We start from the raw sequence: 13,096 nt of genomic DNA on the forward strand, positions 1-13,096 counted from the left end.
AAACCATCGTCTGACTTTTGACCTCAAAAATGTTTCTACTGTAAACACGCAAAAAAAAAAAAAATCAAATAACAAGAGACTGACCTGGCTGCTCTGTGGGCTGGACGGGTCGTATGACGGCACGTAGCTCTTGAGGGGATCAGCAGGGTTGAGGTGAGGCGGGTAGCGGATGGTGGTGTGCGAAAAGTAGGGCGACGGCGCCGGGGGCAGGATGGCCGAGGCCGAGAACTGCAGGGGCGAGTGTGGAGGGGGGCTCCTCGTCGATATAACTACAAGAAACAGCACAACACTTCATCTTAGTTACTCATTCACTCATTTTTATTCGTGTCCCTTCGGAGGAAACTGCTCAGCGACGGAGCTGGCGGCCGGCCGGCGGCGCCGTGACTCACCACTGTGTCCCACACCTGTTAGGCCCGGGTGATGAGGCTGAGAGAAAGTGCTGAGTCGTGGTGAGGAGTCCTGCGGGGAGGTGGGGCTGAACAGCGGCTTCTCCGGCTTCTTCATGGTGGGAGAGGACAATTCTGCCGGTTGGGAAAGCACACGGAAAACACATGAACGTGTCCTCGGGGGTCAAAGAAACGGGCTATAAAATCTATTTGGGGAGGAAGGGGAAAGGTGGAAACTAGGAATGGGTGATATTTTACCGTTCACGATATACCGTCAAAAAAAGTCCCCAGTTTTATTTTGATGCTATACATGTGATGATTTCATACAGTAAGTTTTGATGTCCTTGCGTTATATATGACTGAAGAACATCTTAACACCAGCAACCGAAATCATTTTATTTCTCCACCCTAGGTAGCAATTCAAATCAGCTTATTGTCAAAAAGGTGCTGAAACACAAATTTTCATTCTGGTGTTACATTTCAACCATTTTATTGTGTAATTTTATTGTGTAAAATTAGTTATATATAGTTATATATAGTTATATATAGTTATTAGTAAGAAAGAAAGAAAGAAAAGACGTTTAGTGGCATTTACTATTCTTTTAGAGCAGTGATTTGGGGGCTCCAAGACTGAATGTGGTGATAGATTTATAGTTACAAAGATGGAGTTGAATTGGTATTTTTTTTATCGTCATTTTTATCGTTATCGGGATAAATGCCAGAAAATATTGTGATACATTTTTTAGTCCATACCGCCCATCCCTAGTGGAATCGCCCCCCGACTTCAGCGCTGGAACTAACGAAGCGTAAGATATCGATTTGTTGTTGAAAATTAATCAAATCATCTCCCTCTCGCCTCCACTAATGCCTCTATTAATCACCAATAGAAGCGAATTGAGGCTAAAATTGGGGAGAACTGGATCTGCGCGAGTTCTGCGTGATAAGGGAGCTCCTCCGCCAGCAACGGCGTAATGAAAAATGCCTTCAGCAATTTTTATCTTCCCAAACGGTCTAAATCGCACATAATCTCTGTAATCATTATAAATCACTGGACTTCTCCAAGAAAATGAAAAACGAGTTTTTTCGTCATGTCTGAGCAGACGATTAAATCCGTTGTAAAGCAGCTGGTCGCCCAAATCAGATTTAGGAATTTCAAGACCCTCACGTAGCCCTAAATACTATATTACACTGTTGCATCTGCTGGGCTTGGCCTTACACGCCGCCTGACGAGCTACTGTAACTCCCCGTGAATAATCCTGAAGGCTCAGACGAAAATTTATTTAGGAAATTTATGTCGTCCGACAGGCTGGGAGTATGTGCACAAACGCAGCTCGCAAGCTGCTCATTACTGCGGCTCTACACTTTCATGAGCAACGGTCGCCTGTCACGGCTGCGCAGTTTTCAATTTTCCATGGTGGGACAGGGAGTCTGAAGGGAGCGTGATAACAAATAGATGCTCTGTGCGACCGTGCTTCCTCTTTGAAACATTCATCAAGTGCTGCTCTGCTCCGTCACAGATTCTCCGGGTGTATAACTCTCACATCAGATGTCGGGTTTTTTTTTTCCTCCCCTTCAGGACGAGCATTTTTGTCCCCCCCGACCTCGGCGTTCGCCAGGAACGCCGGCGCGAGGATCCAACCCAGAGACGGGAAAAATCACTCATCTCCGGAGGAGAGGGCGACAAAGGTGCTGGGAATTCAGGGGGATTTCCAGGTCTGCGGTTGCACAAGGACGCACTCTCACTTCAGCACAACACCGCGGAACAATGCTCCCATAAAAACAGATTAAGAAACACACTTTTTATTATTGTAATTCTCCTTCAGAGAACAATTTAAACATAAAGAGCCCTTACATGTAGGTCAGACGAGTTGTATCGAAGTGACTGACGTGTTTTTTATTAGATGTGTAAATGTGTGCCTGCGTTTAAAGAAAAAAAAGGTCTGCGATAGTTTTCCCTGGGCAAAACATAAGAGAAGCATTTCTTCCACTGCACGGTGAGGTTTTCGTCAAACGACAACCATGTGAAAGAAATGACTGCCTGGCACTCGCGAGGACTCATCTGGGTTTAATATCAACCCACTTCTCATTTATTCTCCATTGACAGAATAATGGCTGTCTTTGGAGAGTTTCCTACCCACTTCACTCCCTTCCCCTTCGGCCCGAGCGTCCAAGTTTACGCAGCGCCGGGCTCTCGGGCCTTGTGCAAAGGGACATGCTTGAGTTTTTGCGTAGCCGCAGCGGGCTGCGGGTGCATCCCACCACCGCCGCGTCCCTCGTGCATCATCTCATGTGTTCCTCTCGCAGCCTCCTCCACTTATAACGTTCAATGGAAAACAAAACAACATTAAAAAGTTCAAACTAGCGCCAAGGAGAGCGTGGATTTGATTTCCGATGGTTTTTCTTGTCCCCGGTGGTTAAAACCAGATGCATCGGAGCGGCTGCGGCGGCGGCGGAAGCCAGGGGAGAGTGACAACGATCAGGAAACGTGGGGCGGTGAGGCCTTAATTAAAAGGGGGACGAGCTCTGCTCTGCACCGGGAGACGACGTGATGAGATGCTCAGCAGCCGGCCCTGCGAGGATTCACTTCCTCGTGTGAGACGGGAGGCATTTCTCCGGAGCACGGCGCTCCATCCTCTCTCTGATCACCGTCAGACCTCCGCGTCACCTTCTAGGTGTAATCCTTCACATTTCTCTGGAAGCAGCTCGATCTACAAAAGTCTGACAGGAGTTCGTCTGCAGGCCCGGCCCCCGTTTCCCTGCTGGAAAATCTTTTGACGCTTATTTTCCATGAGGCTGTAATTTCTCTTACACCTCCTTCATCGAGCCCTAAATGAGGTCCGTGAGGAGAAAGGTCTCCATCATGGTTCCTCACGAGGTATTTCAGGTTTCTGTTAGTGAAATCAAGGAGCAACACTAGCATGAAGAGCTTAATTTGTGTAACTTTAAAGAAAAAAAGTGAGCAGCAGCTTTTTGTTGGATTGTCAATTTAAACTCTGATACTTTTATCAAACACCGTCTCAAATCGCCTCAGGTCACTCAGAGCTGACCCGAGCTGCACCGTGAGTGATTGTGTAGCCGCGTGGATGTGATGGAGGTGTTACTGGAACCTTCCAACGTAAACACAAGCCCTCAGAAAAAGAAAAAAAAAACAGAAAGAGGAAAATCACCTCCATCCCGGTCGTGCCAGTTGGCCCGACTGCTGGCTGGTGAGCTGGGTGACGAGTAGAAGTCGGGTCCCGTCGGGCTGGTGTCCATGTTCTCCTCGATGTTGACGGTTTTGGGCCTTTTGCTGCACACATGGAGAAGTTTATGGTTTTGAGGTGGACGCCTGCTCAGACATCGGTCACGTCCGTGTCAGTCAGAAGAGCCGCCGTACGCCCGTCATCTTCCACTCGTGGAAGAGAGGAATGTTAACGACTTCCTCAAGCATCTCAGTTTTTGAACAGAATCACGTGGTATCACTTAACTTTACAGTTCAGCCTTCCCGACTCTTTTCCTTTTCGATACAGAGAATGAATCAGAGCGGGGAGCCGTTACGACTAACCGGTGGACAGAAGCGGCTAAAAAAGCCCCTTTTCTGCTTGTCTTAAGCAGCACAAAGGAGTTTTTATTTCCATTTTTTTATATGAGGGAACATTTGATTTCTTTTAGGAGGTGTGGCCTCGCTCTCGCCGTCTCCCGTCCCAACTAAGGGACAAAGATCAGCTAAAGTAGCTTCGACAACCATATCAACCATGTAATAAAATAAAATGAGTGAGCAAGAATTTTAGATCGTGTGGTAAAAGCAACTTCCCACCTATAGGGGGCGACCCTGAGCTGAAAAATGGCAAAAATTCCTTTGTGCTTGAACCTATTGAGCAGTATGTGTCATTAAAAACAGTCTGATTGTTGCCGTATTTAATGAGTATTTAATGTCTCACAGTTGTTGAATCTGCTCTGTTGTGGCAACTAAGAGCAGCTCCTACGCCGTCACCTCTGCAGCTGCACCGCCGCGGAAAACTTTACAACTCCTTCTAGCATCTCAATTTTGTCACTCGCTTCCAACGGTGTGGAAGAAAAACCAACCCAAACCTGAATCTGCATGTTCTCATCACAGGTAGCTCCATGGAGGAGGGAGGCGTGGACAGCGTTATTAAAGTATTCCTAACACTGAACACCTCTGAGCAGTTTTGTTTACGAGGTGAAAAGGTTTTTCCTGACGCAATTTAAGGGTTGAATCCCTTTAAAATGAAATAACTTTTAAACTCCAGACACTTTTTCTTCAAACGTATCCTCAGGTTTTCAGTCGTGGTGACAATCATGGCTGCAGCTACATCAGAATATAAATAAAATCTCTGCATGAGAGCAAATAAGCACATTTTCAAAATACAAAATCTAATCATTCTTGAAAGAAATGAAGAAGGACAAGGTTGTTTCTGTATTAATTCGACATAAAAGACAAAATAACAGTTTTGATGTAATGGGAGAAAGGACTTTGGTATCCCAGAGATCCTGTAACTTTCACCGACCTGCCAGGCGGGGAGGAGAGGGAGCGGTGCAGGCCCATGCTGGAGTTCAGGTCATGATAGTAGGGCTGGCCGGGCATGTCCGCCATGGAGAAGGGTACCGCTGCGCCGTGGGTGATGGGCACTGCAGAGGACACAAAGACGAGAAGGAGCTCAATGTCACGGCGTTCTGGCATCGCGCGCCGTCTTTCCCTGCCGCAGCATCTAGAGATGGACAATTAATTACACAATAGCTCCAGTGACTATTATTGACGCTACAGAGGCCTTGTGCATCAAATTAAGCACTCCCTGCGCACACGTTAACTTGCTGACCATCACGGGGCATTTCTGCTGAGCACTGATTAACAAGTCTATTGAAGAAGTGGCTGCGAGAGACGACACCTGCCAAGTCCTCCTTAGCAATTAGATATAGGAAAGACATATTCTTCCCCTCTTTTCCAAAGCTGATGCAGTTTCCTGAGGTCTTGATGAAATAACTGAGCTGTTTTTGTTAAAATAGCACGGAGGCGATGGAAAAAGCAGCGTTTTTGGTGGATAATCAGCCCTGATATGTATTTGCTTTCAAGAGCAAAATAAATGAGCAGTGTACTCGTGTTAAAGTGCTCTGAAATGATCCTGTTGTGAACTAGTACCACACAAAAGAACTGAAACTTGCCGTATTTAGAGTAAAAAAGGGAGAAAAAAACAGTGTTAGAATTTGCAGAAGCGCTGAAGCGAAGCGTTCCCCAGTCATCAGCGGTTTTCTTTCACTTCTTCCCAGTCCAATAAAATATTTAGTGGTTTCTTCACATGATGATTTACGGCGGAGAAGGTGTTGTTTTTCTCACTGCGGTCAAGGTGAGGGATATTGTTTCAAGGGAGGCCCGGGCCCGTGTTTACAGAACAAAAGGGGTTCACCGCCCATCATCATCCCTGGCTCTCTCTGGGCCGGCTCTGCTCTCGCTCTCGCTGGCTGGCTGGCTGGCTGGCGTCGGTGTGTGGTCTGCGAGGCCGCCTGCAGCTCGAGTGCTTGGTTGGTTGGTTTGGAGTGGATAAGAAGATGGAGTGTGTGGCGCCGTCTGTTGTGGTCTGAGGTTCACCACTGGCACGATCCCTCCGCCGTCCTCCGCCCTGGCAGCCGGCTGCACCCCTGGCAGAGGCCCCCACCCGCCGCCACCCGCAGCAGGCTGCATGCGGAGGAATGCGGAGGACGCTGAATGCACCATCATTGTTTTAGGGTTTGTTTTTCTGCTTTCATTCATGGTTTAGGATATCCCTAACCGTCTCCCTGTTTACTGCTCCCGTCTCCGTTTTTTGGCTCGCCGCGGTTATTCGCGATGCCACTTGCCACCCTGCCAACCCTCTAATTTAATAATACACAATGAAAGCAAGGCTTCCTCCAGCACGCCGCGCCATCTTCCATTAAACAAACGGCCACGCAGGCACAAACGTGCTCCCGGAGTTCGGCTCGCCCGGGATGGCGTGCCCTTGCTTTTTATTGACGTAATATTCCCGCAGTTGCAGCCGAGGCTCCTGTTGCATTAATGAGCGTCCTCATCGGATCGCCGGGCTCAGCCTTGAACTCCGCAGCTCCCTTTGATGGACTTCAAAGAATGTCTCGGCGGCGCGGAGAGCCGGGAGAGGAGCAGCGATGACGGACGAGCGGCCGCTCAGATATCTTCCCAGGGAGCCGCCGGCTGAGTGAGTGACAATCCTTGTGTGTCCGGTGACCTTTTTAAAATTCCAGCTCGACTTCAGTCGGCTTGAGTGAAACGGGGCTCGGCGGCGTCGGAGCGAGCGCCGCGGCTCAGAGGCCATCTGGTCAGGGGGCAAATTAAAACACAACAACAACAACACGCACAAAAAAAAAGCCGTCTTTCAAGGGATATTTAGTCTCTGAGCTTTGCGACAAAATACAAATAATTTTTGTCTTTCAGAGCACAGAGACGCCTGAATTAAATATTCTACATACGTTTCTTTTCTTTTCTCTACTTGGATATTAAACAACTGTTATCATCTTTTTTTTTATGGCATTTTTATGGAGTCCTGACATCATTTAACATTTAACATTTCAGTGGATGTAGTTTGATCCTGTTCTGCACCGATCAGGAGCTAAACACCCCCCCATCCACCCCCCCCGAGTCAAACCGCAGGACTGGAACCGGGCGCTTCATGCTACGACACTCGCGCAACACAGCGCCGGCGTGTTTCTCTCCAACGCAGGTTGTTGAAGGAGGGGGGGGTGACTGGAGTCTTTGTGCTCCGCGTTTCAGCACAGAGGCAGCACGGGAGGGAGGGTGTGGGGGGGGGGGAGGCAGAGCAGCAGCACAGGTAAACGGTGCCTCAACGCGCCGCCGGCTATTAGACGAGTCCTGGGAGAACAGCGGCGAACGGCTCTGCAGAGGGGAGACGTGTCGATGCAGATGAATGCAGGCTCACGCAGACAGCTGCGCGCTCAAGTGTTGCTTTAGCACGAAACAGAGGGGAAAAAAAGGAAAAAAAAGAGTGACCCAACCGGATTTACCACACCACAGCTGTGTGGTTGGGTTTCAAGTCAGCGCAGAAATTATGAAGGAAAACAAGGGTTTTACGTGGCCGTTGAGGGGGCTTTTTGTTTTAGTCAAATTGAGGGTCGTTTGTGAGCAAAAATCAGATGTGAACGTTGTCGTTTCCTGATTGGAGAACGACACGTCACCTGATCGGAGCTCGTCTAACGGCTTCCTGATTCTCACGCCACCTTTGGTAGCGCGTGCTACGGCATCTCTGTGCGTCGAGCCCCATCCCGGATCCTCGAGAGGCCCAAACGAATAAGTGCAGAACCGTTAAGCGTGTACTCACTTCTGGACACTCGCACCAGCTCGGCAACACTGAAGACTCCTGATTTGATGAAACTGTCCTCCAAATACACTGCAGACACACAGGGGAGAAAGCAGACGTCGTGAGACGATCATCGCAGCTCTTGCAAGCTCTAATGACGAGTCCAAGCCGCTCGTGGAGTTCATCAGCTTAAAATAGTTATCAGTATCAGTTTTCATGTGTTTATTCACTTTCCATGTCTTTAAAAACACAAGGATTCAACGTGCAGCTCATAGTTTGTGTTATTCGCAAAGTATACAAACAATATTCTGTGGAAATTAGTCTTTAAAAGCTACTAAATGCATAAATTTAGAAGAAGAAGTAGAGTTTATACACTCGCACAGGGAAGCTTTTGTTCTCATGATAGCGTTTGTCAGTTTTATTCAATATTGTGATATATTCATTAATAAATATATATCTAAAAAGATTGCTCAAACTATGAAACGGGGGTTTTCCGGAGCTGACAGAGCCGATCTTCCTGCCTGGATGTGTTTTGTGGCGGCTGATTGAGGAAAATTGTGCAGTTTGTCATCTGACGGAGTTCCAGGTTGGAGGCTAAAATCAGACTCGTGCATCAGACGAGGGGAGTTGACAGCCAACCCCCCCCTCCCCACCCCCCGCCAGAGACGGGAACTGTAAATCTTCTCCATTAATTTAATTCAATTCAATCTGTCGTTCCTTGCACTTTCGGCTGACCCTCGCCCTTCCAGGCCGCCGCCGCCGCCGGCAGAGCAAGGCAACAACTCTGGCTCGAGTTTGGAGTCTGGTTTTAAAGCCACATTATTAAAGCTTCATCTCTGGTTTTACCACCCTCTCACGGTGGTGGGTTTTACAGTTCTGTGAAAACAATGTCAGCGATTGTTAACAAATGTCCGTAACGTCGAGAGGCCTGTAACTCTTTTTGAGTCAGCGTGCATTTAAATCTTTGATCTGATGTGTAATTTTTTAATACTTTTTAATGTCAAACTGCAGCCCGGGCCTGTTGGAGCTCGTTTCAGCTTGGCTGCTCCCCCATCGCACCACATCATTGTTCTTTTTTTCCTTCTCAAACAGCTCTAAATATCATGGTCCTGCTCGTGTTTATGCTCTAAATCAGCGGGGTTGTTAACCTTCGAGCTGCACTTGCAGCATGACCGAACATTAATGCATTTATAAACAGGAACGATGCCCTTTTTTTTTTTTTCCTTTTCCTCGAGCTGAAAATACGAGACCACATTTGTTTCTCATCTGACATGTTTAAAACCAACCCAAACCCTGCTGAGCGCGGACCAGCCGAGAGTGACGGGACAGGTGGAGGGAGTGACGCGAGAGCGACTAACAAGCTATTGCCGGCGCTGCCTGTTTGACAGAAGACGAGAGTGAAAACCTTAAAGACCGTCAGTATTGACGCTGTCACAGGGGGAGAGGAATCCATCTTTTCCCCCCTCACTAAACTACCATGAAACCTGCAGAAAGTTAATCTAGCATGTTTCAACACTGCTTGTTTGTTTTAGGAGGCTAATTTTAGCCCGAACAGATGACAGTGTGTGTATTTTTTCTGGTTGCGCTGCTGCTTTTGTTGAGGTCTGCGTGACCTCCGAGGACCCGGCAGCACTAATCAGAGCCCGTCAGTCAAGTTAAACAGCCAGACGAGTTACTGACACCCAAATGGCCGCGGCTGCTCTTTGATGCCCTGCCGAGGGAGCTCGGGCCGTGCCAGAAAGTTACAAAGGTATCTCCGTTGGCACCTACGAGGCTTAGTGCCTCTTTGGAGCCAACAGCTTTTAGCGAGGAGCTCCGCCACCAGCGAGGGGGCCCTCCCAAGCCCCAGCCACTGGCTCGCTAGCGTGTTTTCCTTGGCAAGCCGCCTCTGCAGAACCTGCTCTTGAGGTAAAAAAAAAAAAAAAAAAAAAGACTAATTATACTTCTCAAACTATTTTCATTCCAACATTGTGACGACACAGTGCAGGTCAGTCCAAGGGAACAACAGCGGGGCTTTGCTGGCTCGCCTCGCTGCGCCGCTGAGCTGAGCCACCGTTAGTTAGTTTCACTCCACATCTTGGACGTGACAACCTCTTTCCTTTCCTCTTTCTCTCTCCCTCTGATGTCATCACCGGGGGCGATGACAATAACCTCGTAATTAAATTCCTCTCCCGCTCAAGCCCCTTGTATTGTTAAAAACTGTGACGAGTAACTGACTTTTTGAAAAATGTGCTTAAATGCAAATGCAAAGCTTATTAATCCTTCAATGTGGCGTCCGGTTAGACGCTCAGCTGCACGCCTCGGGGGTTTTGACGCACTTTTCTTGCAACGCTTTTCTTGCTCGGCGAGAACCTCGTGTGCAAGTCACAGAGTTCACGGGACTATTTGAGTTACTTATGGCATACATAAGCTGCTGGAGAGGAACAATGGCGCGATGACAGGAGGGAGGATAACCGCCACTGTACATACCTGGAAGAGGGTTTTTGCCTGGCTCATTGTTACTGGGACTTCCTGACTGCTGCGAGTCTGTGAACACACAGAGACAGGGGGAGGGGGGTTAGTACATGGACATGCCATCTTACTGTAACACGGTTTTTCTCTTGAAAGCATTGATTGAAAATAATGAATGTGAGGAAATAACTCCTGACTGTAATTCAGAGCTCCTTTCTGGCAGCTTAAGAGATTTTTCCTTATCTACTGTACCAGTCAAGTGGAGCGCGCCCATTACAGATCAAACACGACAGCTTTGTTTGAACGCTGCTATCATTAACGGGAGGACCGGCTCAAGGAGAAGCCCAGAGGCCTGACGTAGGATAATGTAAAACTTTTGGCCTGCGGACCTCTGCGTAATATTTTTTAAACAAGGGGGGGCGGGGGGGGTTTGGGGGAGTTGTCCGGGAGCGGCCCGGGGTCCAGAATGTGCTCGATGCTGCAGCGTGCAAGGTACAAGCCCAGAACAAAACATAGAGAGAGGACAGGAGGGGCGGGGAGACGCAAGGAAACATGAGTGGAATTCTTTCCACCGGCTGCGGCGCTCACAGGGTTTGGTATGAGGCCCGGATTGACGTGTTTCACCTTAGAAGCCTCACAGCGAAGGGAAAGTATTCCTCTGTAGTTCCTGGTTGATGGCTGACAGGCAAGCGGGGGCCTTTTCTTTTTTTTAAAAAAAAAGTATGTTACGCAGCAGAAAAAGGTTGTGAAACATCCAAATAGGTGGTATAAATCACTATCGGCCCCCCGATCGGTGCGTGCAGGAATGGTGACTGGGCCAAAAACAGTTAATAGCAGACCCCCATAATGATTCGAAAACTGGGCCCGAGCCCACACATGCCCCGGGACCGAGAGGGCGCAATGAGAACCAGAAGGGGAGATTATCATCTACACCTCTAACATGTGACAGCTTTAGCATGAGAGGCAAGACGCTAGGAGAGACGGTGAACTCAGATACCCTCGCCTTGCAACAACACCCATTTTCCTGCCGCAGCTCCCATGAGCTGTGTTACAGGGAAGGAGGGCGGGTTGGAGGGGGGGGGGACTGAGGAGAGAAGGAAGAAAAAAAAGTTGAAAGATTTATTTCTTTCTTGTTCTCTCTCTGTGTCGCTCTCTCGCTCCGTCTCGTTCCCCCACTCCTAAATTTGACTATTAAACAGCGCTGCAAAAGACAGAATGTTCTTGGCCGGAGCTCAACAATGACAAAGTAGGGAGGGAAAAGGACCATACGTTGAGCAGAAGAAGGAGGAGAAGAAGGAAAAAAAATCCCCCTATTTTCAGTATACGTAGCCCGTAAAAATGAATGACTAACATGCAAGTTACGGCCTTAAAACACATCCCTGCTCTGGTTCAAAAGAGAAAAAGAAAACATCATCCTGGCTCGCACTTTCTCATCAAATGGTCCTATTTTTAAAATCTCTCGCTTGTATTTTTCAAATGACAATTTATTGAGATAAGTTACAAAAAAAAAATATAAATAGGAAAATAAACTCTTCAGAGCTGTAATCAGAAAATAATTGCAAATGTTCCGTTTTAAAGCCATTAAATCATCAAGTTTAGTGCTAAAATTGTGCAAACGCTACACGCGATTAGTAAATAGTTTTATTGGCGTCACGCGAGTGGAGAGCAAGTCGTCCCTGCACATGTACCGACTGTGTAAAGAAGCTTTTGTGGGGAAGTGGACGTTTGCATGGATTTACCACAGCACATGTCTATAAAACGATTGCAGGGAGCTAAGTGAGCTAACCCCCCCTCCCTCCCTTTAATTTCAGAGTCATTCGTCAGTCTGGTTACGAGTGCCAACTTCATGCCTGCTTCCCGGGAACCGCCGAGCCTGAGGAGCGCAGGCAGGCAGGGGGAGAGAAAGCACCGCCAGAGAGAGCAGCTCGGATGTAAACGCTGGAAAAAGGCGGCGCGGGGAGAGAAATTAAGACAAAAAAAAAAAAACAGCGCTCCAGCTCAGTTAGATCACAGCGTCACGCTTTTGTTGTTGTTGTTTTTTTTTCTCCCCTTTTCTTCTTCTTCTCCTTCTTCTTGGAGAGCTGAACAGGCAACCATGACAAAAAAGAGCAGATGGTCGCGGCAATTAGAGATCCCAGGCAGCATCCTCCAGCATGAGGCCTCGCCGCGGCACCGGGAGAGACCACCTGGATGACTCAAGGTGGGATGCAAGCATATGGCACATCTGCCAGGTCTGCACCGGAGCTGCAAACACCTCCCCTATTGCATTACATTCTACCTTTGACCCCCGCAGGGCAGCTCCAGGCTCTGCCTTTTTTTTTTTTTTTTTTTTCCCTGTCTTTCCTGCATCTGAACTCGCCAAAATCAAGTCTTAGTAATCCTCCAAGTATTTCATCTCATTAAACCCTCATGTTTAACATTAGCAGATACCTAAATGTTGCACTTGACAAGCAGTGAGAGTTGTTTTGGTTTTCTTTTTGAGCCGGCTCAGAAACAAAATCTGGTATCTGTGTCTGAAAAGGTGTCCCGTGCAGAAGCCCGGCCGATCTGATAGTCTTCAAATAAACAGTAGTGTAACCTGTAAATAAACAGTTGCGGTCGCGGAGGCTCAGCTTTGCCCCGGGAGCTTGGCAGGGCTGGAACGCTGGGCCAGACACACACACACACACACACACACACACACACGCACACACACACACACACACACACACACACACACACACACACACACACACACACACATACACACACACACGCACACACACACGGCCCTTTTCCAAAAACAACATTTCTTGGCACCCTCCGTCCCTGCCACTTGTTTAAATAAACAAACCGGTTCATGAAGGAGGGAAGAAACAGGACCAGTATGAATCAGATCATCTGCAGTTACTCAGCAAAAAAAAAAAAGAAAAAAAAAAGAGGCATCAGAAAAGGGCTTGTGGGTGTTTTGGATGCGTC

The 13,096-nt window shown here is 48.0% G+C and overlaps 1 protein-coding gene across 7 annotated transcripts in view; it reads right to left on the minus strand.

The window, feature by feature from the left end:
• The window catches only part of LOC133420751 (nuclear factor 1 B-type-like), a 59,590-nt gene that overhangs the window by 11,459 nt on the left and 35,035 nt on the right, over positions 1–13,096 (minus strand). For 4 of the 7 annotated variants that reach the window (XM_061710540.1, XM_061710541.1, XM_061710544.1 and 1 more), the window contains 6 exons: positions 10,157–10,213; positions 7,709–7,777; positions 4,895–5,015; positions 3,554–3,675; positions 390–521; positions 85–269 (listed from right to left, as the gene is read on the minus strand). In XM_061710540.1, the coding sequence (XP_061566524.1) occupies positions 85–269; positions 390–521; positions 3,554–3,675; positions 4,895–5,015; positions 7,709–7,777; positions 10,157–10,213 (686 nt within the window). The remainder of the gene's footprint in view (positions 1–84; positions 270–389; positions 522–3,553; positions 3,676–4,894; positions 5,016–7,708; positions 7,778–10,156; positions 10,214–13,096) is intronic. The other 3 variants (XM_061710542.1, XM_061710543.1, XM_061710545.1) reach the window with 3 other exon arrangements.

The sequence above is a fragment of the Cololabis saira genome, chromosome 20 (assembly GCF_033807715.1).
Source record: "Cololabis saira isolate AMF1-May2022 chromosome 20, fColSai1.1, whole genome shotgun sequence".
Classification (NCBI taxonomy): domain Eukaryota; kingdom Metazoa; phylum Chordata; class Actinopteri; order Beloniformes; family Belonidae; genus Cololabis; species Cololabis saira.